This window comes from Heterocephalus glaber, unplaced genomic scaffold, assembly GCF_053883595.1.
Source record: "Heterocephalus glaber isolate CG9 unplaced genomic scaffold, H.glaber_assembly_v1.0 deba00001504, whole genome shotgun sequence".
Lineage (NCBI taxonomy): Eukaryota > Metazoa > Chordata > Mammalia > Rodentia > Bathyergidae > Heterocephalus > Heterocephalus glaber.
The window spans coordinates 7,410,687-7,438,280 of NW_028258324.1; the positions used below are offsets into that span (position 1 = coordinate 7,410,687).

General features: G+C 36.3%; 1 protein-coding gene across 1 annotated transcript in view; it reads right to left on the reverse strand.

Moving 5' to 3' along the window:
• The window catches only part of Mrpl3 (mitochondrial ribosomal protein L3), a 39,263-nt gene extending 12,258 nt beyond the window's left edge, over positions 1 to 27,005 (reverse strand). The window contains exons 1-7 of the mRNA XM_004834228.3: positions 26,748 to 27,005; positions 25,632 to 25,816; positions 24,357 to 24,448; positions 22,454 to 22,552; positions 14,333 to 14,432; positions 13,471 to 13,531; positions 2,751 to 2,859 (exon numbers count right to left, since the gene is read on the reverse strand). Coding sequence (XP_004834285.1) covers positions 2,751 to 2,859; positions 13,471 to 13,531; positions 14,333 to 14,432; positions 22,454 to 22,552; positions 24,357 to 24,448; positions 25,632 to 25,816; positions 26,748 to 26,836 — 735 coding nt within the window. The 5' untranslated portion in view covers positions 26,837 to 27,005. The remainder of the gene's footprint in view (positions 1 to 2,750; positions 2,860 to 13,470; positions 13,532 to 14,332; positions 14,433 to 22,453; positions 22,553 to 24,356; positions 24,449 to 25,631; positions 25,817 to 26,747) is intronic.
• Between the last annotated feature and the right edge of the window lie 589 nt (positions 27,006 to 27,594).

A 27,594-nucleotide genomic window follows, 5' to 3' on the forward strand; every position in this document is an offset into this window, starting at 1 on the left:
AGATGGGGGTGGGGTAGGGTGGAAAAAGAATTGAGATATGTTATGTACATGCGCCAACTCCCAAGAAGGAATGTAAACATTATGTTCTACCAACATGTACTAATAAAAAAAAAAGAGAGGAAAAAAAAAGCAAGAAATCCAAATCTATAGAAATAAATATGAGTGTTCTTGGGGGGGGGGGATCTCTGACACAATTTACTAATTGTTTACACTGCCCCATTTACTTTGCCACCATCCACTCTCTATGTATGTATTCTGTCCCCGTCATCTGAAGACAGCATATATGATGGTCCTTTAAGCATTTCAGTGTGTATTTCCTAAGAACAATACAAACAGTGCAATTACAAAACCCAGAAAAGTAAATACACAGTATCAAATCTAAAGTTCATACTTCAACTTTGCTCCAATAACATTCTCTTTAGCTAGTTTTTCCCCCAAGTTCAAGATCCACTTCAGAATTACAAATTGTACTTAGCTGTCACATCTCTTTAGCTTTCTTAAGTCTGGAATAACTCAACCATTCATTGTCTTCATGACTTTGAATATTTTTGAAAGGTATAACCCAATTACTTTGCAGAATATCATTTATTTTGGGTTTATCTGATATTTTCCCAGTGATTAGATTCAGGTGATATAATATTTTTAAAAAGGCAAGAATCAACAAAAACTTGATGGTGTGTTCATTTTTAGGAGCCATATCAGGAAGCATATTACGCTGTTTTATCCAATTATTGATGATGCATAATTGATTACATATTTAAGGATATTAGCTAGGTTAATTCCCTCTATGATTATTTTTCCTTTGCAATTAATAGGTAATTTGTTTTTAGAGTATGTATATATCTAGTCCTCATTAAGCTTTTATCATTTTTTTAGTATCTGCTGACAATTCCTGACTGAATTAGTTATTCCTATAATGGCTGAAAACAGTAATACTCTAACACTATCATCCCTTCCAAGTCTATTAACTGGCATTATACTAAGGAACAGCCTTTCTCTTTTTCCTTTTATTTATATACCTGTTGATTCAATTTATTCTTATCAGTGTGAACTCATGGATTCTAATTTAATCTATCATTTTTTAGTTTAAGCCCAAAGTGTTTCAAGTTTGCCAACTGGGAGACTGTTTAAGCTGTTTTTTATGTCCTTTATTTATTTATTTATTTTTTTTGGTACCGGGGATTGAACTTGGGTCCTTGTGCTTGCGCAGCAGGCGGTGAAACCACTAAGCTAAATCCCCGGTCCCTTTTATGTCCTTTTCATGTGTCTACAATTGTTTAATAACTTCACTTTTTTGTACAAGATATTTTGGGTTCATCTTGTATTCTTCAAGTCCCAAGCATTATTAAGGCAATAACTCTAAGAGCTCCTTTCAAAAAAGGTGCTTAGAAACCAAGATCTCAGCCCTATATGTGCTCACTGCAATGGAATACCCTTGCTCTTAAGTCATTCCACCAGACAGAACATTCAAATACACAAACACTTACACACACTTCTGTTTCTTCATACATATACACAGAGGGACACACAGAGACTAAATACATGCATACTGATACCTTCAGTTCAAATTCAACACTTTGGGTTCATTCTAATTTTCCCCTTTTCGCATCTTAACGTCCTTCTCCCTTTCATACTGTTTCTACCCATCCCTTATGGGTAAATAATCTCATTCATTTCTAGTTTAACTTCCTGGTCCTTCTTTTTGAAAATATACACAGCAAACATGTATATTTCTGAATATCCTGCAGATCACTTGCTTCACAATGATCTCATTTGTTTTTTACAGCTGCACAGTACTCTAGTGAGTAGATACATTATCATTTATTAATCACAATTCCCAGGTATGGACATTTATCCTTATTGATTACAAGAAATGCAGCAATGACTAATCTTATACAAAAGCATTTCTAAGAATATCTTCAGGATTAATTAATTAGGATTAATGCCTAGAAGTAGGAATGCTGTGTCAGAGGTAAATGCATGTGTGGTTTTATCAGGTACTGTTACACTCCTCTTCATTAAGCCTGCAGTATTTTGTATAGCCATCAGTATGAGAGCACCTTTTTCCTTACCAAAAGATTTTTTTCACCCCTCACTAGATAATATGACAAAAAACAAGCAGCTTGATAATACAATCTGCTAAATGAGAATTTAATGCCTCGGATCAGCTATAATCTGTATTTCCCTTATTACGAGAGACAGAATATATTATCACCATGTATTCCTGAGGCTACAAAGAAGAATGAAATCCCCCTGGGTGCTTTATGTTACAGCTTTGGGAGAATAAGAATGAATTAGTAAGACAAAGGGTCTTTTCTCCATTTCTTAGGCTCTTTGTTTATTTCTCCATTTATTCTCTAGCATTTCCCACTGCACCTTGGTACTGCCCAAGACAATCTCACCCCACTTTTACTTTAAAGGCAAACAAATAAAGTATTTGAAGGAAGCAGTGGGACCAGAGAGAAAGACATCCTAACCTTTTATTTCTACAGTGGCTCAGTATTTCAGATGGACAATGGGGAAGGGAACAAGAAAGCAGGGAGGAAGGTATTAAGAATACTGGTCATAAGTATGTGGGACAAAACTAAACCACTCAAGTCTGGTTTTAGAAAATAAGTGAGAAGAGGACCCAAAAAAAGAGTGACAAGTACTAGGACCCACCAAAGATCAAACTGAAATTATGTGACTTGACCTCAAGGCCAAGACATTGAATATTTAGCATTAAAGAAAGCATCATTAGTTATACTTACACCAGTTGCAATGGCTCCAGGTCTCCTATGGGTTTTCGTCTGACCATGGGAAGCAGGTTGGCCTTTAAATCCCCATCTTTTCATGACGCCCTGAAAACCTTTACCAATACTGAACAAAACAAATGTTAAAATTTACACAATACCGTACAGTGCAAAACATTCCCAAATGTACACTTTTTTGATAACACCTTGGAGTCATAATAAAGCTTCTTATCTAAGTAACTAGAAATGGCTATACAAGCAAAGCTTAAAACAAACATTCCTTTATCTGCCTCAGCTTGTAGCCATTCCTGGAGTCTAATGCTATACAAAATGATTAATTCAAGATTGTGAGACAGCAGCAAGGTAAACAAAAGGAGTTTTATCTGAACAGGAAGGAAGTTTCATCATCATAATCCAGTGAAGAAGACAAAGTAAAAGAGGTACAGTTCTAGAAGTTTCAAAATATTTTTTACACACACAACAGGCAGCCATTAAGATGGACCCCAGAGAGCCCCACCTCCTGTTACTGATGCCCTTGCTCAATCCTCTTCCCTTGAGTCTCAGTGGACCTAGTGATGTGCCTCTAATGAAAAAAATATGGCTGAACTGATGAAACATCACTTCTGAGATGTGGTTACAAAGAGACTATAGTTTTCATCTGGGTGCTCTTTTGCTTGCTAGGCTCTGATTGAAGCCAACTGCCATCACATAAGCTGTGCTATGGAGAGGCATGTGGCAAGGGTGGTTCCAGCAATAACCCCTTCAGGACCTGACCCCATGTCTGTGTTGGTGAGCTTGGAGGCAAATTCTCCCCACGTCAAACCTTGAAATGATGGGAGCCCTGGTTAACAAATGCCCTGAATGCAGGGACCCTGAGGCAGAGACACTCACGTAAGTTGCACTAGGACTACTGATCACAGAAACTGTGAAGTAATAAATGTTTATTATTTTAAGTTATTCTGCCTTGGGTGATGTATGAGGCAGCAATAGCTATGTAATATAACGATACTAAAACATTAAAATGCTCTAAATACCAAATAAGTTTTATTTTAGAAGATACTAGATGTATCTTGGTTTCAGTATTGAATGGAAGCTAATAGAGAATAAAATCAGAAAACAGCAATTTCTTAACAATCTAAAATCTAATTTTTAAATGAAATTATTTTATTTTCAGATTTTGTTAGCTAGAGAAGCTTTGTATGATGCAAGTAGATAGCAAACAATACTAAGGCTCACGCAGCATTAAAGTGTATTTCTAAATGTTAAATATATCAGTACAAATGATACAATCCAAGGGCTAGGAGGAACTGTAAAACTGTTCAAGATATATTTTTATATACTTTCAAAATGAAGACTTTTTTCACCTTTCACTACACAATATGTTAACATATTTTTAATGTACATGAAAAGGGGCAAAAAGAAAACAAAACCATGCTACTTTCACAAGAACATTGCTATGAATTTGTTAACACAGAATTATCAGAGGAATGGATTGAAGAAAGTCCACATGACTGAAGCAGTATGTTTTAGATAAATCAGAAATTCAATATAAAAATAATTATAAATTATGTTCAGAACCTAACAGGTACATATTATCAAATCAAACACCAAAAGTTATTTGTTTGTAAATAATTTAAATGTAGCATACTTCACTTTCTTCTCATTAATCAACTGAACACGCTCTGATAGCAAGTACATAATTCTTTTTTCTGCCTCACTCAAAATAATACTTAAGTCTTCATCAAAAGGCTATACAAAGTAACATGTTTCTGTATTTCTGTAACATCTATGAGGATAAGCATGATAACCAAACACTTTACTGAAACTATATTTCAAAAATTTAACAAATATTTCCACTTAATGAATTTTAGAGTATCCCTGCAAAGCAAAAAACCTGGCAATTTAAAGATAAAAAAAGAAATACCTAAAGAGTCATTTAGCCCTATGCTATTGTTTAGCAAATAACATAGGGGGAAAAAAAAGAAGAATGGGAAGAAGGACTAGCAACACTAGCCTAAAATGAACATGTTTTAAAAATACCACATTCAACCACTGGTCATTCTTGATAGAAAGTTTACTAGTCCTTTCTGAGTTCTCAAACTTATTATCTCTTACTTAAAAAGACAGCCTGAGTGCAAGCACCAATAAAATGCATGCCAGGTAAATTAGAGAAGATAATTGAGCTCATTTTAAGAGTAAATGATTATAAGATGAAAGTGGTATCCTGAAAGTGCTAATTAACTGTCAGCTAATTACAGACTGTTTTTCAATCTAGTTCGAGAACACATCATGTAGTTAAACTGTGAGCAAGGGGAACCTCTTCAATAAATAGCCTTTAAACAACAGGATAAAACCCAAATGACATGACAAATTATTGGTTTAGTTCAGCTTAGGGAGAATGGAGTGCACCTGTTGATCATGGGTGGTACAGGTATCTACACTATTACTTCTCTCAACTGTCACCCAATCGGAGAAAAAAATAAAACAAAACAAGAAATGAACTCTATACTTAAGATACCTAGGCACATTTCAAATATAATGTTTTCACAGATCATATAAAGTAAAATCTTCACCTTACTGAAAATTATACACAACACATTAACACACAGGCTTTGTCACTCACCCTTACCTAGTCTAGTTTTTAATTAATGGCAAGATAAATCAAATAAATTAAAAATCAAATCAGGAAGAACACAATGTTAGAAATCACAACTTTATTTAGAGCAATTATAATTGTTAAACCAAAAATTCCTCAAAAAATTCAGATGTACCATGTCATTTAGAAGACTATTGACCTGTTTCTCAGCCCATTTCCCTCTGTCACTGCAAGAAAGAGGGTTAGTTTCCTTTTGTGGTGTAGTCTCCAAACGTTGTGTAACAGGCATGCATTTTAGTTCTCAAGTATGGCATAAAGAAAAGAGGAGGATGGGCTTACAGGTACAACTATAAGAACCTTGTAGTAGGAAATGCACAATTTAGTATTTCCCAATGAAGTCTAAAAATCTCTATAGAGATAACTATGCAAATTTCATTCCCTTGCCACATGGTGACAAATGCCCAAATGTCAACAGCAAACAAGTTCTAATACAAATCCATCCTATTTTCTCACTTTGTGGGACAATCCCTTTCACTGCATGTTTCTGGATATAATTGTATTTTGGAGACAAAATAAAAGGTCCACAAGATGAGGAGTAACTGTACACCTACTCTGAGTCCCATGTGTTCCTAGTCCTTTGAAAATTCTCTTCAAAAAATCCCATGCCCAACTCTCTTGCTTGGCACTAGTTTCTCCAGCCTTCTTTCATATCCATTATTTCCATCTTTGGAAAAACAAAACTGAGTCTCTTCACATCCATCATCCACCCTCTGCAATCTATCTTCTTCTCCAATTACTATTCTTATAGGATATAACTTAACCATACTATTATATTTTAGATTCAACTGTATGCTCTAAGTTTTAGAACAAAAAAATTTCAATAAACAAAAAAGGACAGTTTTTACCAATATAAATTACATGTATATAAAAGGCTTACTAGCTATCCACTGTCTCCCTCAGGATCAGCTTTTAACTCACAATAAACTAATATGGAACAAATATTTTAATCTTTAATTACAGTTTCTCCTTTCAACAACTCACTCAGATGTTAACTACTTAATCTCATCTCCACTTATCTCAAAGTCATAGCACCTTTACTGAAGATCCCTATAATAAAGTCCGAGAGTCAATTTCTACCCAATTCAATGTTGCTGTGTAAATCTATTTGATCAGTGATGAACAGTTTCTGAGCCCACAAATCACCATGGTGGAATTTTTCAGTTGCTCTGTGCTCCATTCACATATAGGTAGATGATGGTATGTCTAAATGGCTGTAACTTTCCCAGACAAGTTTGTGACAGCATGACCTGAAATGCAGGTGTTTTCTAGCTAAAAACCATATGCTTCCCATCAATATCTAGGAATATTTTTATTAACCAGAGACTTTGAGTATACTGTCCATAGCTTTTCTGACATTAAATCTAGTGCACGCAATAGTACAAAAAGCCAAATGGACATTGACTACTTCAATTTTCTGGCTATCCTAAATGACCCTGGAATACATCTATCTGTTCTCCTGAGCGTAGTCTGTTCCTCTCAAAAAAGAAAACTTGAATGACCAATTCTGCACTATCACGAAAAGACAAAAGACCTTTCTGAAGGTCTGCAGCCATACAACATTCTTCAGTAGATATGAAAACCATACTGTCCCACACTGCAAAACTATCACCATGTATTATTTCTTCATTAGTATACATAAGAGTGAGATATGCCACTTGGAAAACTGGCAGTTATTTTTTTGTAAAGTTTTTGGGGTATATTTAACAGCTTTCCCTCATGTGAAAGAAAATTAAATCTAAATCCAGACATGTTAAGCCATTTGCCCAGGGTCAAATCCCTGGAATATGGAAGCATCTGGCCAGGATTTCAACCCAGGTCACATTGTCTCTTGAGAATCAGATTAGAAAATATAAAAATATAATAGCAAATCAGAGGCATGAGGCCATTTTAATGGCATCCTCATTAGTCTATAAATTCTAGATGTAGTACCAGTACGGGATTTTAAAATTACTTAAGAGTGTTTTGTAAAACTACTACTTTATTATATAAAAGGTCATAACTTGATGTGTTAGAAAATACCAGAAGTGAATTCCTAATGACTTCTATTCATTTAAAAAGTATTTTTCTGTTCATTTAAAAAGTATTTTCTATTGAGAATAATACAGAACTTACCTTTTAAAATGGAAACAAAAGCAGTGAGATGAATACAAGTGACAGTGGCCAATACTCTTGAGCATTTATTATATCCTAGATCAGTGATGGCAACCCTTTTAGAGCTTCCAATGATAACAAACAGCTGGCTGTAGCACATGTGCCATAGATTTCCCACCACTGTGCTAGGCCCTGAGTGAACAGCTTTCTGTGTATTATCTCAATCAATTTCTATAACATGACTATGAAGTAGGTGGTTTTATGTGAATGATGAAATAATAGAAGTTGTCTAGATCACAGAGCTACTAAAAAACCAATTCCTTTAGCTACTCTCCTAGATTGTCTTTTACTTATCAGGCCTTAATTTTGCTGATTGTGGGTTTAAAAAATTTCTGCTTTATAGTTACACAGGGAGTCAATTATAGACACCTACTATAAAATTTTAAAGCAACAAAACAACAAAATATCACCTTAAAACACTATCCTCCAACCTCTAGCTTTTAGCTAGAAAGTTACTTTGACTGAATTAAGAGGGATTAGTTTTCACAGACAATATGCCCCTCTACAATTTAATCATCTTCAAAACTGTTTCACTAATGTTTACAAATTTACTGCTTTGAATAGCTAGTGAATATAAGTTACTTACTAAAAATGAAATAAAACCAAAAATGTACAGAACTACATACGAATTGGATCCTGAAGGAAGTTCACAGAGTTCACAGCAAGAGTCCACCAGTCAGAAGAGCAACCAGCCCATGCGGAGGGTTTCAGATGGTGCGCAGGCACCCCTCACTCAATAGTGTGCGGGACAAGGTACAAAGCCCAGAGTTCTGCTCTTTGAAGAACCCACGTGATTTTAAAACCACCTTTAAGACTTGATGGAGCTGGGACACATCTGTAATTTCAGCACTCCAGGAGGCTGAGGCACAAGGATCTCAAATTGAAGCCCAGCTAGGCAACTGTGCAAGACTCTTTTTTGCTATAAAAAAAGGGCTGAGGAAGTAGATCAGTGTGAAGGCCCTAGGCTCAACCCCAATACCATGAGAAAAAAAAGACTTTAATGGGAACAGTACTTCTTTATATATTTTGATATTTTAATAAAAACTCAAAATAACTCCAATCAATCTCAGTAAATAAGAAAGGTGCTCTATCGATTACCTAGTCTTTCTTACTCTATCTCCCTAGATTTTTATCACCAAGGAGAACACTACTGAGACAAGTGACATTTTTCTATTTTGATACAAAAAGGCAATAAGAATACAAGGAAAACTGACAACTTTTAAGTAGTAAGATTATGACTGAAAATATATGGGTTGTTCTAATTAGCCCGGGCTTATAGGTAAGATTTTTAGATTACCTTTCTTACAGAAAGAAAATTATGACTGAAAATATATGGGTTGTTCTAATTAGCCCAGGCTTATAGGTAAGATTTTTAGATTACCTTTCTTACAGAAAGAAAATCTTTTACAAAACTGAATAACCTCTTTTGATGTCAATATGAGCTTCGAGTTTAAATAATAAAGAAATAAAGAATTCCAGACAACCAGAAAAAAGTTCCCATCATATCACTGTCATGAACTCAAAGCTGAGTAAGATATCTGGCAGAAATACGCCTCTCTGCACCCAGAGATGTCCTTCCAGTCCTTGACAGTCTGAACATTTCCTGTCTGAACAGAGTCTAAACATTTCCTCCTGAATACAGAAATACGCATTTTTATAATTTTCTTTTTGTTGGTTCTTTGTTTCATTCTTTTCTCATTTCTTCTTTTAAAAACCACTTATTATAATAAGCAGTGGCAAGATTCAATAGAAAAAAATTAAACAGCCTATGTTGAGGACAGAGTTAACAGTCACACATTGTTTATATTCACACAGTATCTAAAGCTGTTTAGTCCTTAAAGTTGAGGCCAAAAGAAGGGAAAATATTAGGCCCCAAAGTGTTATCTGTTTGAAATTACAATAAAATATGGTCACTATTTCAGAAAAAGAACTTTAATGGTGTACTTGGGTGGAAGTGAGGACAGCCATCATTATACAAGCTAGTTTAAATTTCTACTAGACACAAATTATATGACACTGCCATGTCTCAAAGACCGGGCTTTATTATCTACAAAGAGCACAATGAAACTGTAAAACTAGTTTACTAGATGTTTTTATTATTAGATGTAAAAATATTTCCTGTGTAATCTAAACTGAATTTGTATTCTCAGACCCTTTAGTTAAGACTATTTCTGGTATAATAGAAAAATTAAAATGAACTCTGGCAAACATATTCACCTCATACCCCAAAGTTACACTGGTAAATTCACCTGTTTATATAAAGGATTTTAGTGAAATTCAGTATAGGTAAACACAATGTACCTTTTTTTTTTTTTGGTACCGGGGATCGAACTCAGGACCTTGCGTTTGTAAGGCAGGCGGCAGAACCACTGAGCTAAATCCCCGGCCCTCACAATGTATCTTTTGATGCAAGCAGATTTTCTGCTACAATTATTAGAAAAATGATAGTTATTAAGAGTTTTAAGGATATCATCAAGAAGCTGCTATTGGTCACTGAACAATTTCTTTAAAAAATGCTTACAGACAATTACATTTCTGAGGTAAACAGATCCCAGTAACAAAGTATTTTTGAGGTTGACACTGTTTTCCCTTTTTAACATTTTTAAATTAATCTGGTTATTTATAAACCACTTTTAACCCAGCAATTAAAAGGTCAAAGGAAAAACTTTGAAACATTCAAAATATGATACAGATTAACAAGTAAAAATTTGTTAATGGAAAGAAGAAAATGAACCCAATTACTGAACAGACCAATTTTCAGTTTTATGCTAAAATGTAAGTAATAAACAGGCTCATTTTTTATTGGCAATGTTATTTGAAAACTAGATTAATTTAACTTGGTTGCTTTAAAAAAAAAAAAGATGTTTATGTGTCACAACTTGATCAGAGTTAAAGAAAGGCATTCTGAATTCTGTGCTGGTAGAGCAGTGGGGAGAAAAAGCAGTTTAACTGATGAGCTGGACCTTTTTCCAGTCCTGTGGCCCTCAGTATGTTCCCAGATCCACAGCACCCATAGCCCGAGAACTGGTTAGAACTCTTAGGGACTCCATGGGGGTATCAGTCCATGTTCAGTAGCCCTTTAGAGAGTCTAAGCTCAGGTAACTGGGAAAGTCTCTACTACAGCCTGTAAATCCATGTCCTCTAACCATGGCATGACACAGTTCTTTTCTCTAATATGTTTGTACTTGTAACAGGATTAATAATCAAGGAGATGGAGCCCTGCAGTCTCCAAACAGGGGCTGGAAATAGAGGACAAGGTAAAAAATCTCTGCCCTAAATCAGTTACAGTGGTAAGGGATGAAAGGACACAGAGCCTATACCCAAATGATGATGGTTCCATTACAGTTTAATAGAGAAAAGAACATTTTCATTGATTGCAAAAGACTTTAAAACTCTAGGGAAGGACAATTGACCCCATCAGGGAAAGATATGCAAGAGTTTAAAAAGGAAAAAGGAAAGCAAGCATATGCACACACATACATGGGGCATGTCCACACACAGCACAACTCAGGGATATCAGGGGCAAAGAGAAGGGGCAACAGCACCTGGGACTGGATGCAGCTAAGGAGCTCAGCTACATTCAGAGAATTCAAACCAAGCTCCATATGAGAAGAGTCCAATAAATTTAAAAGCACTTAAAAGAATCTTACAGATATAATGACATGCCAGCTCCAAGAGGTATAGTCACTGGAAACATTTAACAAAAGTTACATAAAATCCAATTCAATCTGACTCAGGTAACTCTACTTGAAGGTATGCACACCAGAACACAGCACACCCTGTGTCAAGTGATCCCCTACTTTTATACAGTGAAATCAAAATACAGTACTGCAGCTCATGAAATAATGAGGATCTTCTCAAATGGATGTCTTTCCCTTCTCTTCCAGAGGTGACTATCACTACTTCAAATCCTCAGGCTGTAATCCCAGCTGTTAGCAGCTGTTAAGTCTGAGGCTGACATACAGCTTTACACAATCATATTTTCTAGGAATATGACTTAACTTTACAAAATAAAACTTTTACTTTATACTCACAGGAAGGCTGCAATTCTAAAAATAACTTTAAAGAAACCAAGGAAACTCAACAGCAGCATATGAGATGAAAGCATTTACTGAGCACAGGCATTTCAAAAGCTAGCCTCTAAACCAAGCTAGTCACAAACTTGACCATAGACAACAGTGAGCAAAAGCCTCTGACTTTGCATTGCCTCTCAGAATATCCCAAATTCTGTAAAATATTTAATGGAATTCACACAACACCAACTGTGCATAAATTAACAGAATTAGTCTGAAGTACTTTATTACATGTAATAATTCAGAAATTAAACAGCAAAATAATCTGATTTACAACACATAACACACTTTCCCAGCTAAGCAAACTAAAACTTTAAAGTTTTAATATTTTGAGTTCTTGAAAATGAAAGCAGAACAAACAGTTAGCAAGAAACAAATTATTTTAGGCACTGCAGTAAACTAGGCACAAGTTCATGACAATGGGAGGCAGAAAAAAGTTACAGGTTCATAATTTCTCTAAAATTAGGACCTTCTGTGCTACCAATCTGTCCCATGTCACTTCTAAACAGCTGAAAAAAGTAAAGGTATCTAGCAGCTTTTTTAATGACCTATATTTCAAACTAAATGATAACCATGTGGAAATGAATGTACAGCATATAAGTGCATTAAGGAAACTAATGTTGGCATTCATCCAGTTTCTTTGGATAGAAACTACTCTAAAAAACAACAACCACTGATGACCATAAGACTATCCCAGAGCACCTGCAGACACTTGATTTTTTTTCAAAAGGCTCCTATGGAGAATATCCCTGTAGATACTTTCATGTAACGAAAAGAAGAAAATTAAGGCACAAAGAGAAATGAAATTATGATTAATGTTGCAAGAACAACAGAAATGGACAACAGCTGATAGTAGAGTTTTGTTTACTCTAGATCATATGAACTCCATTAACCTATACTGAAGAGTTTCAATATGAACATGTACAACAACTTATTTCAAATTCTGTAGTGAAGTAACCTCAATCAAGTTTTTAAAAGCTTCTTCTCAAAGATCTAAATGTTTCCTGGAAATTATCTAGCTAATAATAAGCCATTTGGCAAAAATGGTAACATAATAAAAAAGCTTCAGTACCAGAACTACCACTGTCCAGGCTAAATATTACTCATAGTCAGCATTTCAGTTACAGTAACAAATATCGATTTCTACTAAAATAAACCTTGTTAAAAGAGTATTAAAAGAATTCTGCTTTCATGGAAGAAGTTCCACTTATGTAATACTGAGGAGTAGTATAATGCTACTGAAGAGACCTACAGTGCAATGTTACTTCTTCCAGTTTTTTTGTTTCTTTTTTTTTGGCATGGGGGATCAAACTCAGGACCTTGCTCTTTCGAGGCAGGCAGCAGACCCACTGAGCTAAATCCCTGGCCCACTTCTTCTAGTTTTTGATAGGCTTTTAACATGGTTAGTTTAGGAGTCAAACACAACCACCACTTTCAAAATAAAATGCTACTAATTTAACCATTTCCAACAACTGGAAAGAATAGCCAAAACTAAGTTACACAATAATCTCAAAAGAATTCTATCAGCACTGCACATGTGTATTTCACCATCAAACTGTCTGTCATCTTTGGTCTTCAAAACAGAAGTGGGCCCAACCCACAAAGAATCTAAGTATTGTGACTTTTCTTTTAGCTCCATATCAAGAAGCATACATCTCAGTCTAAAGGCTGTAACCTGAATTTTTCATATAAAGCTAATTTAGTAAAATTTTAAAGCCAGCATTGTTAGCCATTTCATTGATTAGAATTATGAGTGAGAATATTTATCTTTTATTCACGGACTTGGTACATTCACTTTTTTGTTTTTTTAAGTTACTGAAGAAACAAACAAAAAAAGAGAATTGCTATGAAGACCTACGTTTTGGCGGTGACATCCACATATTGTCCCGGACGAAAGTGAGCAGCATATAGAGGAGTACCTTTATGAGAAGAAAAGGAAAATCAGTATGAAATTTGTCAGCACAGAAATAATTTTATTAAATATAAACTATATCAAGTAACCCTTCTAGGTATCAGATTTCAAAAATCAGGAGATTGTCTTCCATTATAATAAACATTAGAACACCTAAACAATGAAATTATTCAACACACGTCTTTTAGTTGACTGTGTAGGCTAAAGAACAAGGCAGCCCCGTGTAAGGCACATGGTGCTGGAGAGATCAGACCAGGCCTGGCAAATGGGTCAAGGCCTTCCAGGGGCCAAAGTGGTGCTGGTCAAAATGAACAATTCCTGTGACAACACACATTCCTGTTGGTAAACACCCAAGCTTGATGACTGTTGGTTACTTTGGCAAGTATGCTGAAGTAAAATATATGACATATAAATGTATATTATTCACTCTCTCATTTTAAGCTGTATTTCCTATTTAAGGGACACTCTAGTTTTCTTCACTTAACAGAATTTCGGCCTGCAAACAACCTCAAATTTTAAAAGTTAGTGTATTTATTTAGAATGGCTTTTTCAAATGTGAAACTCTCTCAACATTAAAAACAAAAGCTCCTCCCTTTTTCATGGAAAACAGTTTCCTACAGTGTTTTCCACTTAAAAGACACAAAGATTTGTTTGTTCTTAGTGATTAAAACAGATACAGTTTTATACTTAAAAATAAGTACCTGTATTTGGGCCTTTGTATTTTGGATTCAGCTTTGAAAGGGCTGGCATTAAACAAATAACATATTTGGATATTTTTACCTCCCTCTGTTCCCTGACCTCAGATTACCTGGCTTAATTACAGCATTATCTGTTACGTGAAAGGTTTTAACTTTCTCTTTTGGTGGCAATCCAAGTTCTCGGTAAAATTCCAATGTAGATTCAGATTTCTAGGGGAAAAGCAGTACATATAAGTAACACATTAAATGCCAGAGGTGGACTTGATTGCACAGAGATTCAAATCAAGTTATTAACCCCTAAAAAAACATTAATCACACTCTATTTCTTTACTGTACAAAGAGCACCCAATCCTCCTTATTTAAGGGAGGTAAGATTTATATCTATAACCCATTACATCTCCATGAACAAATAACCTTAGTACTTAGGATCCTATCATGTGGACATTGTTTAGGGAAAGGCCTTCATTCTGAAAGGAAGGAAAAAGAGCTGTGCTCTGCTCAGATCTGAGTTCTCATAACATTCTATCAAGATCCCCAGCCCTAGAAATTCAATAATACACCTACTCTGCATCTATCTTAAAGCAGCGGGAAGAAAACATGATGGATCACACTTAAGTATCGCAACCACAAACTTCAACATGAGTTCTAAATGTGGCCTGACCAACCTACATTTCCTTAGGTAGATTTTTCTCATACTCTTGAAGGCAGTTATGTCACATCCTCTTCTGAAGCCTCTATCACTCTTTCAGAGGCAAGAGAACTTCCCCATGTTATCAACAAACAAGGCACCTGCCTGTCCCAGCACTCATACAATCATCTTTCCAACCAACTCCTCATGCAAAGATGCACATGGAGAGTTTTTAGAAAATACTAATGCCAAGGGCCTCTGCTTGGAGACTCAAATTTCACTTCTCTAGGGAGGGAGCCAGGCAGGCATCAGTATCTTTCCAAGCCCCTTATATCATTCTATGTTAAACTGAGGCTGTGAACCACTCTGAAAGATGAACTGTCCTTGCTCTAAAAGGGCTCATTCCTATCTCCTCACCTATTCAATGGGCTTCCCTCCTGAAACTGTCCTTTCTTCTAAATCAATCTCCTGTTTTCTACTGGAAGTTTTAATAAGTACATGAATGCGTCCCAATAACTCAAATATTAAAACAAAGCTTTTTTCAGCATATATTCTTCAGCTAATTTTTGTTTCTCTTTACAGTAGTACTTCTTGAAAAACTTGCTGGATCTACTTTCTCTCCACCCATTCTCTGAACCCACTTTAATCAGGTGCTTTCAAGCCCCTAACACTCAACGGAAAGTGCTGTGCAAAGTAAGCAACGATCTTCACATCTCCACATGGTTAAATACACTGGCCAATTATATTTTATTTGATCAATTGGTAATGCTTGACACAGGTGACCACTATCTCCTTGAAAGACTTTCACATGGTGTCTAGTCACTACTGTTTTCACATACGAACTGTGAATGACTTCATTTCCTAATTTTAATGCCAAATTCTACTCTGGATATTTTCACATGTCCAACTGCCAACTCATTACCTCCACATCAACATCATACAATAACTCAAGCTTAATAGTCTAAAACTGACTCAATTTCCTCCCAACCCTGCTCTTCCAAATCTCAATAAATGGCAACTTCTGTTGTTTGGCCCAAAATACTGTGGTCATCCTCGAATTTTCACACCCCATTTACCATCCATCAGCAAGTCCTACAAAATAATGTAGCCCATTCCAACCTTTTCTCACCACTCCACCCCATCCCACCCCATCATCTTTGCCAGGATTATTTTAATAGTCTGCTAACTGGTCTAAGCCTCCACACTGCCAGTCCATTTTCAATTTACAGGCTGCCATGACCATATTATTTCACAATGCACTAAACTAAAATCAAAGTGGATTAAAGATCTAAATATTAAAAAAGAAACACTGCTGGAAGAGAAGTTAGGTAGAACTCTTGAAGACAGTGGCATAGGAAAAGACTTTATGAACAAAACCTCAGTTGCATGGGAACTAGCACAAAGAATCAATAAATGCGATCTCATTTTATTAAAAAGCTTCTACACAGCAAGAGAAACCACCAACAGAGTGAAGAGACAACCCACGATGTAGGAAAAAATTTTTACCAACTGCTCCTCAGACAAAGGTCTATTATCTAGAATATATAAAGAACTTTAAAAAATCAGACCTCCCAAATTTAAAGACCCAATTTAAAAATGGGCATCTGAAAAGAATAGACATTTCCCAGACAAAGAAGTAGAAGCAGCAAATAAACATATGAAAAAATGTTCAACATCACTGGTCATTCAAGAGATGCAAATGAAAACAACACTAAGATTCCACCCCACTCCATAAAGAATGGTTGCTATCAAGAAATCAACCAATAACAAATGTTCGTGGGGCTGTGGGGAGAAAGGAACCCTTCTCCAGTGTTGGTGGGAGTGTAGATTGGAAATCAGGGTGGAGCTTCCTCAAAAAACTAGGATTAGAGGTCCCATTTGACCCTGCTTATTTCCCTCCTGGGTATGTTCTCAAAAGAATTAAAAGCATCATACCACAGAGACATATGCACACCCGTGTTTATAGCAGTGCAGTCTGTAATAGCTAAATCTTGGAAACAACCCAAAAGCCCATCAACTGGTGAGTGGATAAGGAAGATTTCTTTTTTAATGGAGTACTACTCAGCCATAAAGAAAGATAAACTTGAGACATTTATAGCTAAATGGATTCCCCCATGAGAACCTACTCTTAAATGAAATAAATAGGACACACATGTATAAATACCAAATCATTTCTCTGGTATAAGAAACTGAAGGTGTAAATGAGGACCAAAATATATAATAGATATTGTGAAATAGGAAGAAAACATTCAAAGGGGAAGGGGAACTAGGAAGGTGGGTGGGCAGGGGAAAAGAAAGAAGGGAAAGAAAAAAATGAAGGTAAGAAGGAAAAACTGAAAACAAAGCTTATATATATGGGGGTGGGGTGGAGGGGTTGAAGGGAGGGCGGGGGATAAAAAAATAAGAATCAAGAAATATCAGGTACAGGTACAAATTCTCAATGATGAATGTGATCATAAGGTATACCTATATTTATCAATAAACTCAATTAAAAAATTTTTAAATGGAGAACAAGAGAAAAGGAAAACCATGGGTATTTACAACATGCCAGAAATTGTGGATACAAACACTCAAGCTATACCATGTTTCTGTGGTGCCTTCCATGTCGAGCAGAATCAAGTCCCAATTCTATGGTTCACAAGGTTCCAGACAACCTGACCTCATCTGCTCTCACATAAAATGTACTTCCATACTAGTGTAAGCACATATTGCCCTCTGGTCCTCTGCATGTACAAAATTTCCTCTGCTTGCTGGGTTTTTCTGCCAGATTTTTGGATGACCTGCTTCCTTACTTTCTCAGGTCTCCATCAAAATATGAACTTACCTTTCCTATCTAAAATAGTACCACTTTTGTCACTTGCTACCCCCTCAACCTTTTATTACTCTTCAAGAAATTTATCCCCATCCATTGTGATATACATATACAACAGCCTCCCGATTCCGCACCCAAATGCAACAGAAAGTAATCTTACTGTAGGCAGTGCCTTGTTTATGTTCTGCTAATATCCCCCCTTCTGGTAGGTCTTGCTGTCTGCTCTTCTCCCCATCCCCACCTTTTTTCCCTCTATTATAAATACCACTATAACCAATGTCCTTGAAAATAAAACTCTGTAGATAGCTAATTTCCTTATAATAATGTCCTGGTTAACCCCCGCATTAATTTTTTAAAGAATTGATACAGATTGCTATAGAGTTGCCAAAAAGTTATACCATTTTGTTTCTTGATGTGAAAAGTATTTCTTTCATCAGAATAGAATCAACACAGGTATTATCTATCTTCCTGCTGTTTCCTCTCCCTCAACTTTCCTTCTAACAATAAATAAGCAGCTGCAGGCCCGACAGGCCATGTTACTCAATGTATACATACCTGTGTCTGTCCACACCACTGCTTGTCTTGCAATTGGCCTTGCCACCCTATACCTCCACAGCTCATGAAAACTTTAAATGTTTCTAGTTCTGCTTGGTGTGTGTGATTGGATCATGGCTCCAATCTCATCAGTGAATTAATTCATTGTGAGTTCATAATTAAATGAACTATCAGGTGGTGCTGGAAACTAGGAGGTGGGACCTTAGTTGGAGGAGATAGGTCACTGGGGACAACCCTGGAAGGTACATATTGTTCTCAGCCCTCTCCTTGCTCTTTCTCATTCCCTCCTGTTTGCTGCTTTGCTCCACCACATGCTCTCTAACATGTTCAGGAAGCCTCATCGTGAGTCTAAAAGCAGTGGAATGAAACCTCTGAAACTATGAGCCAAAATAAATCTCTCCTCCTTTAAGTTGTTTATCTCAGGTATTTTGCCACAGTGACAGAAAGCTAAATAACACACCAAATCAAGAGGATGATAATAAAACACCTTTCCCCAAATCCCAATGAAGCATCTGAACAGCCAGACTTATTTGTAGAATACTGTGTGCATCTTCAGCAAAATCAAGTTACTCGCTAATTTCAGTTTAAAAGGTAAACTTGTTAGTATTCCCTTAAAATTTATTTGGTAAGTTGCCTTTACTTGACCTGAACTTGGATGGCACTAATTTTAAGCACAGAACTTTCATTTTTGGATTAGTCCACTCCCCACTAGGAATCTCACTGGGGCACTCCAGGAGAGCTGCTCAATAAATGCTGAGAAGCACTGCCCAGAGTCCACTCAAGATTATTCTGTACCTCACATAGTTCTCTCAAGAAGCTATCCTTGCCTCCAAAAGAGTGTTAACATAAGTTCAATCCAGTCACTCACTTTCCACATGTCAAAATTACCACAGCCCCTGTTTTACATCATTAGTCACAATCACTTCTTCCACAATAGAGCAAACACAAAAAATTTCATTTAAAAGTGTGTGGCTCCTTGAAATGATTCCCCTAATGTATCATATTCAGACTTACTAAATTTCAGAGCAGACTTCAAATTTATTCTTGATATTCACATATTACACTTGACGGTTAAAAAGCAAAATATTATGCTATTAATATCAATTTTTTAAGTTTACCAGGAAGCCTCTCAGAAAAGTTCTTTATTCTTTTTATAAAAGAAGATAAACACCTCAACCTAACCACTAAAACAGAAAATAAAAACTAAGGTAACATTTTCTAATTATCTTTCAGTTTCACTAAAATCGAATACTTTAATTTTTTTCATTGACAATCATGATATGAAAAGACCCAACTGCTGAGGCTGATATAAGAAGCAGTACAAGAGTTCTTTTTCTTTCTCTTATTGAAACTTCCAAACAAATGATTTTAAGAGGCAATTTAAGAGACTGACAGCACTGTCACACTTGGATAATTCCATCAATGAGGTTGTGTTTTTCCCTCTCTTCACAGTTCTCTGCAATTATCCTTCCCACAATGAGAATGTTTCTCTGTGCCTAAGATAAATTGATTTAATCAACTTTAAGGGCCACTTAACTTCCTTATTCAAAAAACATTATGTACCATAACAGTTTTTATTTACAACATACAAAATTTGCAAAAGAAAACTAGTCTAATTCCTTGGAATCATAAATTCTTTACATATCAAAAAATGAAAAACGAAACAAAGCAGTTCTAACCCTACTGTAAATAAAACTGATTTAAGAACTTAACTATTTGGTATTTTATATTCATAGTTCTTATTTTTTAAAAAAACTCTATAATCAATCTATTTGCAGTTCCCTGAGGACTAAAATATGCAAGAGGAAGTATGTATATTTTTAGTTTAATAAATCTCCTTTTCAAATAAAAATGGTTCATTTATAAAGAATTCTGAAACTTCATATTCATATCCCATTCTAAAGGAAGGTCACTTACAAAATTCTTCCTTAATATTGTAGTAAATGTCCTCTGGACATATAACAATTATATCTTGAAGAAGTTACAGAAGAAAGGCCTCTGTAGTGTTTACTATGTTGGAAAACCGACCTTTTAATGTTTATGTAAACTGAATGAGTCAAAATCCACCACAGTATTAAGAATACAGCATCCAAATCACTCTGCTGTGCTGTATATTCATTTAAGAGGATAAAATTTTAAGAATTTACTTGAAGAGAAAAAAATATGTGGACCACAATCTTGGGTATGAAATTATACTACTATCATTTCTGTAACATTTTAGTTATTAATACTATATTATTTATACTAATATGATTTTAGCCATTATCTACTGACTGATGAGTATTTTTCACTATTTATTGGACAACTAACTCCACATGGACTGTCTGTGAACAGCTCAAACACATTTGTCCTCAAAAGCTTCCCTTCCCTTGTCCCTATCTTACTTAGTTTATGGCACCAGCACTGATTGAGATGCTTGTTTGAAAATCATACTATGCCTGCATATCCATATCCCCAGTCTCATTCCATACCTTCCCTCTTCTTTTCCAAATATTTGGCCCTTTCAATTCAAACGCAACTGCCTTGGTTCAAAAGGCTCTCATCAGTTCTCTCCTAACTGCTCAAAACCTCCTAAAAGTACTCTCTGAAACCAGATACTTCTAATTTTTGTTAACCAAGATAACATTTTGTTACTGCCCAGGTTAAAGACTTCAGAAAGCTCACCGAGGTCTACAAGATGAACTTTCTAAAGCCCTCACAGTCACTTAGAGAGCTGCACTTTCACTGCTTTCCCTTCTGGCCCACACCCATACTGAGATGCAGCCACGTCGCCATCACATTTCTCTTGCCAAGCACATATGCTCTTCCACTTGTCTCTGCATAGACCACTTCCGCTGGCATGGCTTTAACACAGGTTTTCCTTTCTGGTCTCTTCCCTGTGAAACTTCCTAAGATTTTCCCTAGCAGAAATGGCTGCCTCCAGTTCTGTGCCTATTGGATTTATACTGTATTGGGATGGCTAATTTATTTATTCATCTCTCATCAGCTTGAGAGTGCCCAAAAGGTGATTAAGAAACAGTTAAGAAATGAAGGCTCTGAAGGCTGTGTCTATTATTACCAGTGAGTGGTCCTGAGTGAGCTACATAACTGCTTTATTTCAGAAGCTGAAAAAATGACTTAAGGTAATGAATGTAGAAGTCTTAATGCTTATGTACATAGCATGTAGTAAGTGCTCAATAAAAGTTACTTTAAGGAAATGGTAGATGTACAATAAACATTTGGTAGTTTTGACAGTTGGACAGTATGGGTTATATTCTAATTTTTGTTTATTTTTACTTCATAAATAATTTCCAATAAAAAAAGTTTGCTTTGAGATAAGTAAACCTAAAGATGCTTTGTTACCCATTAGAGAAAACCATCACGATATCTACAAAGGTTTCTAGTTTTAATCACACTAGTCAATAGTAACTTAGAGTTTTTTCTAGTTTAAACCATAAATTCAATATTTTGTTGGTACAGTATGCTTGGAAAAAAATGCTTTATTTAGAAAAATTTGATGTGTGTTCATATACAGCTTTCTCCCTAGTACTGAAAGCTCCTGCAAAAAAATATACAAAATTAATCTTCAAATGCTGTTGGTATTAAATACTGAGATAATTTTTCATACAAAGAAAGTGGAATAAAACAATTACCACACCTACTGTCTGTTATATTACACAAACACTAGAAAAACTTCATTTAACATGTTCACAACAGGGCTGTAATTTGTGTCTCACTGCCAGGTGGCTTGAACCACCAGTGGTAGATGCATGACTGTCCCACTGGCAGCTTTTTATTAATTTTATTAGTAAAAAGACCTATAAAAGCGATTAGATCCACTTGTACTACCAGTGGCACAAGCTGCCTGATGGGACAGTCATGCATGTACCACTGATGGTTCAAGCCAGTTGGAATGTGTTAATCCCTGTGAAAAACATTAGTTCAGTAGTATTTTTCTCTGTTTTACAGATGTATAAGCAGTATAGCTTAAAGAAGTAAAGTTATGTTCCTCCTGCCAAATACAGTTTTACCTCAGAGACAAATTAGAGCAAGTTAGTTATTTTTACATGTAGTAGCATAGTCCATTTACTTTTCATTAAAGTTTTGTGGTAACCTGTTCTGCTAATTCTTGACAGTTAACTGATTAATAAACTCAGGTTTCATGGAACTCCACAGTAATTAAAAGCGTAAAGCATGAAAGCATTCAGATATGAACTAAAGAAATGTACCATTCTAAGAATGAAAATATATCCTTACACGGAAACGTGATACAGTTTTCCCTCCTACAGTTAGGGCTGCCATTTTTCCATTATGGTTTTCCTTTGAGGTATATTTTAAGACATGACAATCTTGTACCTAAAAAGCAAACAAAAAAACTAAATATATGCCAAGATATATATATATATATTTTTTAGCCAAGATATATTTTAACACTATTATTTAATTTATCCCAACTACAATCTTAAAATATACAAATGAACTTTAAAAAACTGTTAAATACAGCCCAGTACACAAAATATAAATATACTACAAAATGAGTACTTATAGAGATGATACGTGATCACTACACAGGTCAAAAAGTAGGATCCCCAAAGCTCCTGTGTTTCCCTCCCCAATCACCTCCTCGCCTTTTAATGCCAGAGTGGCAGTTCTCCAGCAGTGGTCCCTAGATAGTCAACAGCATCTCGTGGGAACCTGGTAACAATGCAGCCTGTGAGGCCCCAATCCAGACCTACTAGATCAGAATCTCTGTACTTTATAAGCCCTCTGAGTGATTCTGAGGCTTGGTGAAGTTTAAGAAAGTACTGTCCTAGGAATAGCCCTAACATCATCTATGGTAACCACTTATTTTTCTCTAGAATTATTATCTTTGAAAGTTTTGCTTAATGTAGTGTTGCCTGCTTTACACTGTATGTACTCTTCTATGTCTTCTTTCACTCAGCATTGTATTTATAAGGCCATCTGTATTGCTCTAGTCCATCTGTTTTCATTGCTATACAGCATTTCATCACATGACTGTACCACAATTTATTTACCCATTCTACTGCTGATGGACATCTGGCATCATTCCAGTTCTGGTATATTAAGAATGATGCTGCTCTAAACAGTATTGTAAAAGAATCCTAATACACACCCGTTCATTTTATAACAATACTCAGGAGAAGAACTGTGAGGTTCATCTATCTAAACTTTACCACGTTAAACCATTTGCTGAAATGGCTATACCAAGCTATAATCCTACAGGCCTTTCCTGAATGCTCCCAGTGTTCCCCACAGCACTTGAAACTATTACCTTATGCTTGATCAAAGCCCATGAAAATTTATGAAGAACATGTAGGCTCTCTTGTGCCTTGCTAGCACTCTACACACGTGCATGAACTTTTATTTCAATCACCACCACCTGTCTAATCACTTTTCTAAGAGTAGGACCCAAAGAATAACTAAGTTGTTCAAAGGGTCTTAGGGAGTGATGAACTCCTAACTGTACTAAAGCTCTTTCTATAGTAATAGACAATGATAGCTAACATTTTCTGGACTTTAACATTGTGTGTCAAGTGCTTGACATTTATTATCTTGTGCAGTCCTCACAATAACTTCTGAAGTAGGTCATAATTTTTCTTTCACAGAATAGAATTACATCTTTTATAGATGAGGCACAATGCCCCAAGGAATATAACTAGTAGGTCGCAGAACCAGGATTTAAACTGGGATATTCCAGTCCCAGGGCCCACATTCTTAATTGTTTGAGTATACCTCATGTCAGAGAACAAAATACAGCTTCTCCAGACAGAAGAATTCTTATAGTCAGTAAAAAGATCAAAATTATATTTTGGAGTTGAAAGAACTTTATAAATCGAAGTAAGCTGAGACTGAGATTTTTTTCCAATAATAAAACTGGTAGATCTGTGAGAAGTAAGGTTATACTTTTTTTTTTTAATGCATCATCCCAGTTATTCTAATATCAATATCAGAAAGTTATGGCTCAGATAAGACTCAGAACATTACTGAGTCCATCAGAAGTAAAGTTTTTTAATACCGTATTTGACATTAGCCTTTCTTTTCCCCATACAGATATGTGTTTCACGATATTAGTATCACCCAGTAAAGTCTGAACAAAAAGATCTAAGTATACATACAGACCCCCATGTTTTTTTCTTACCTGAAGTAATGTGACTGCATGCTTTTCACCATCCTTGGTCCATAAAGGCATCATGCCCAGCTTCAGAGCAATAAGGCCAACTCGGGATGAACCTGCCAATTAAAACCATGTCATGTTAACAAAAGGAAGCTTTTTTAACATTTACCAACATAATGAAACAGTCTTTCCTAAAATTAGGTTTCAATACAAGGACCAGGTATATAAGAGATATGCTAAAATATTCAGGTGAAACAAGGCTCTTCCTCACAGATTTAAGTGCCTTCAAGTATGCTTGGCATAATATACTGGTGCTGAAGAATTAGCTGTAAAATGAACAAATGTAAGAGAACTACACAAAATAAAGAAAATAGATGGGTTTAAATATTCCAGTTTTTAAGTAAAGGTATCAATACAGGGCATATAAATTCATCATCACTCTTTCCTTGTATCAATTCATGTCCAGCATTACTAATTAGAAAACATCAATCACTCAAATTCTAAGAAGTTAGCTGGACAATAGAGATGTCACAAGTAGTCATGTTACTAAAATGTCAGTCTCCATCATGACACTCAAATGTGTTGCAAAAGTCAGGCATAGTGGCATATACCTGTAATCTCACACCAGGAGGCTGAGGCAGGAGGATTGCCACGAGTTTGAGGCGAGCCTAGGTTACATAGAGAGTTGAAGGCCAGCCTGAACTACATAGTGAGACCCTGTCTCAAAAAACCAAAACAAAAAATAAGATGTATTGTATAAATTGGCAAGGTTGCTTCACTAAGAACTTTTACCCACTATAAAATTAACTGTCACAATAAACTCCATGCAGAAACCAAACACTCAGTAGGAAAGGCCTTATTCTTATTGGTCTGGTCACCTATGGGTTTATTATCACACCAGACACAAAGAGTTGATTCTGGGGTTATGCTTAGCAAAGCCTGAGTGCCAGAACAACCCAACTAAAAAATTCTGCCAAACACATTACAGTTAACATCATATTCTTCCAGCCTTTCTTTCCTAATTTATTTTATATTCCTTTTTTCTCAAGGAAAGAAGAGAATGTATGCAAAATGATTTTCCTTTCTCCTACAAAACAGCTTCAAGGAGGTCTTTCACCAAAAGTGGATTAGGAGGCTGGAAATACACTTGCAAACCAAATTACAATGAGACAGACACACTTAAGACATGAAAATTAATTCGAGCGGAAAATTTTATGAAGCAGTCACTATGATTTTGACTGTCACAAAGTAATTAAGAGATAAAAACTCATCAAAAACAAAATAATAAAAAAAAATCACCTGGTTCCCAAGGATGTATAGGCCATGGTTCATCTTTCAGAGGACACAGTTTACTTGCTAACTGGGCTTTATCTTCATCAGAGACCAACTGCTTAACAAATGAGACATTTTCTTCAGAAAGATGCTCATCCCACCAAGTTGGACTCTTACCATGGAGACTTCTAACAAAAAGCCAGATGTTTGTACTGTAAAAATGAAAAACTGAGTCACAATTTCCCCGTTTAATATAAGGGATGGCGGTCACACACATTGACACTGTAGACGAGGCCTTAGGACAGGGTTTGGATTGTGCCTAAGTTCTTTTCCTGATACTACTTATAACAATGAGATTCACATTTTAACTATGAATAGTTACCCTGGAAGAAGTATTTTCTCTCCTGGGATAAACAGATTCGAACAAAGTACAGTAGTCCTACCTAGATAAATGAGAGGCCATTAACCCACCTGAATGTGTCTTAAAGTTTTATATCCAGTGGAGGTAACCAAATGTGGCACCTTAGGTTCAGGTGAAGAAATTGGGTGTGCAAAGTTAAAAGATCCACAAAAGACATGACCCCTGATCAGCTGAACACACCAAGAAAGACCCTAGTGCGTGAGGGTGGTTCGGAAGGTGTGTAATCTTTGTACTGAGGGGGTCAGAACAGAAATCGTTTTTGCAGCCTCCCCTCCGCCTATCTTCTGTAGTCAGGCAGATCCAGGTTCGTCCCGATTTTCCACTATGCTGCTGAGTGACTCTGGACAAGTTACTTCCCCCTTTAAGATTTAGTTTTAACCATAAGCCGTACAATAGTTTGATCACATGAAGATACATAATATAAAGGGCCTAATATATTTAATAGACTGTGTACCACATGTTCACTCACTAGAAGACATCATTCTTGTTGTTAATGTCCTTAGCTAATCGCTGGCCTCTAAGCATTAAAAAAAAAAAAAAATACCCCTTCAATTCTGTCAAAACTGCTTTCCTGACAATTCTTATTTTTCTGTGCCCCACGACTGTAGAGTCCCTTCCTCCTCCAGCCAGGGCAGGTCACTCCGTGCCGAGTCAGGCCACTGCTCAAAGCTGCAGTGGTGCAGTTTGCACAGCCCTACTCCCCTCGTCTTATTCATACCCACCTACACCTCGAGCCCGGGGCAGCACCGCAGCCGGCGCCGCAGCCCAGTAACTGGGCGCCCGCCTGCGTCAGCAGCCTCCAACCCGGCATGGAGTCGCCGGGAGAGTTGCGGTCGCGACACCTTTGGGCGCCCCGCCTCAGTGCTTTCAGTGTCCCCTCTCAAGCACCACGCGTTCACTTCAACCTCTGAGAAGCTGTTCCACGTCCGCCAATTTCCTCCGCGACGGAAATAGAGCCGCCGGAACCATTTCCTGTCCATTTCCCAATAAGTTCCGGCCATTAGCATCAACCCGTGGAACTAGAGTTCCGCCTGCAGAATAATCCTACTTTGGGTCTGGGGTTGGGGTGTTAACTTGGCAGGAGTTACTCATCTTTTCAAAGGTGAGAGAAAGAAGAATGCTCAGAGTTTAGAACAATGAGACGAAAAAGGTAAAACTTCCCGAGAAAGCTAATGAAAGAGGACTAATTTCTAATAGTGCTCGCTGTGTTGTGATTGTCATATTGGTTAATACTCAAAACACTTTAGAAAGTAAGTTGTTACTTTCATATTACAAAGGAGGTGTGTTAGTTACTTTTCTCTCGTCGCTGAGACAAAAATGCCTGACACACAAAGTTAGAGGGGAAGGGTTTTATTTAACCTACAATTCGTAGAGGTTTCAGTCCATAATTGGTTGGCTCCATAATCGGGATAAAAACCATGCATAGCAGAGGAGAAACAACGTTGAGCTCACACAAGTAGCAAAGAACAGAGGAGAGCTTCACCGCATCTTTCTGCCTCTTTTATCCCATCCAGGCTACCAGAATTAGGGCGGTGCTAAACCACTCTCTCACGTGTAGTAGTTTAGTAA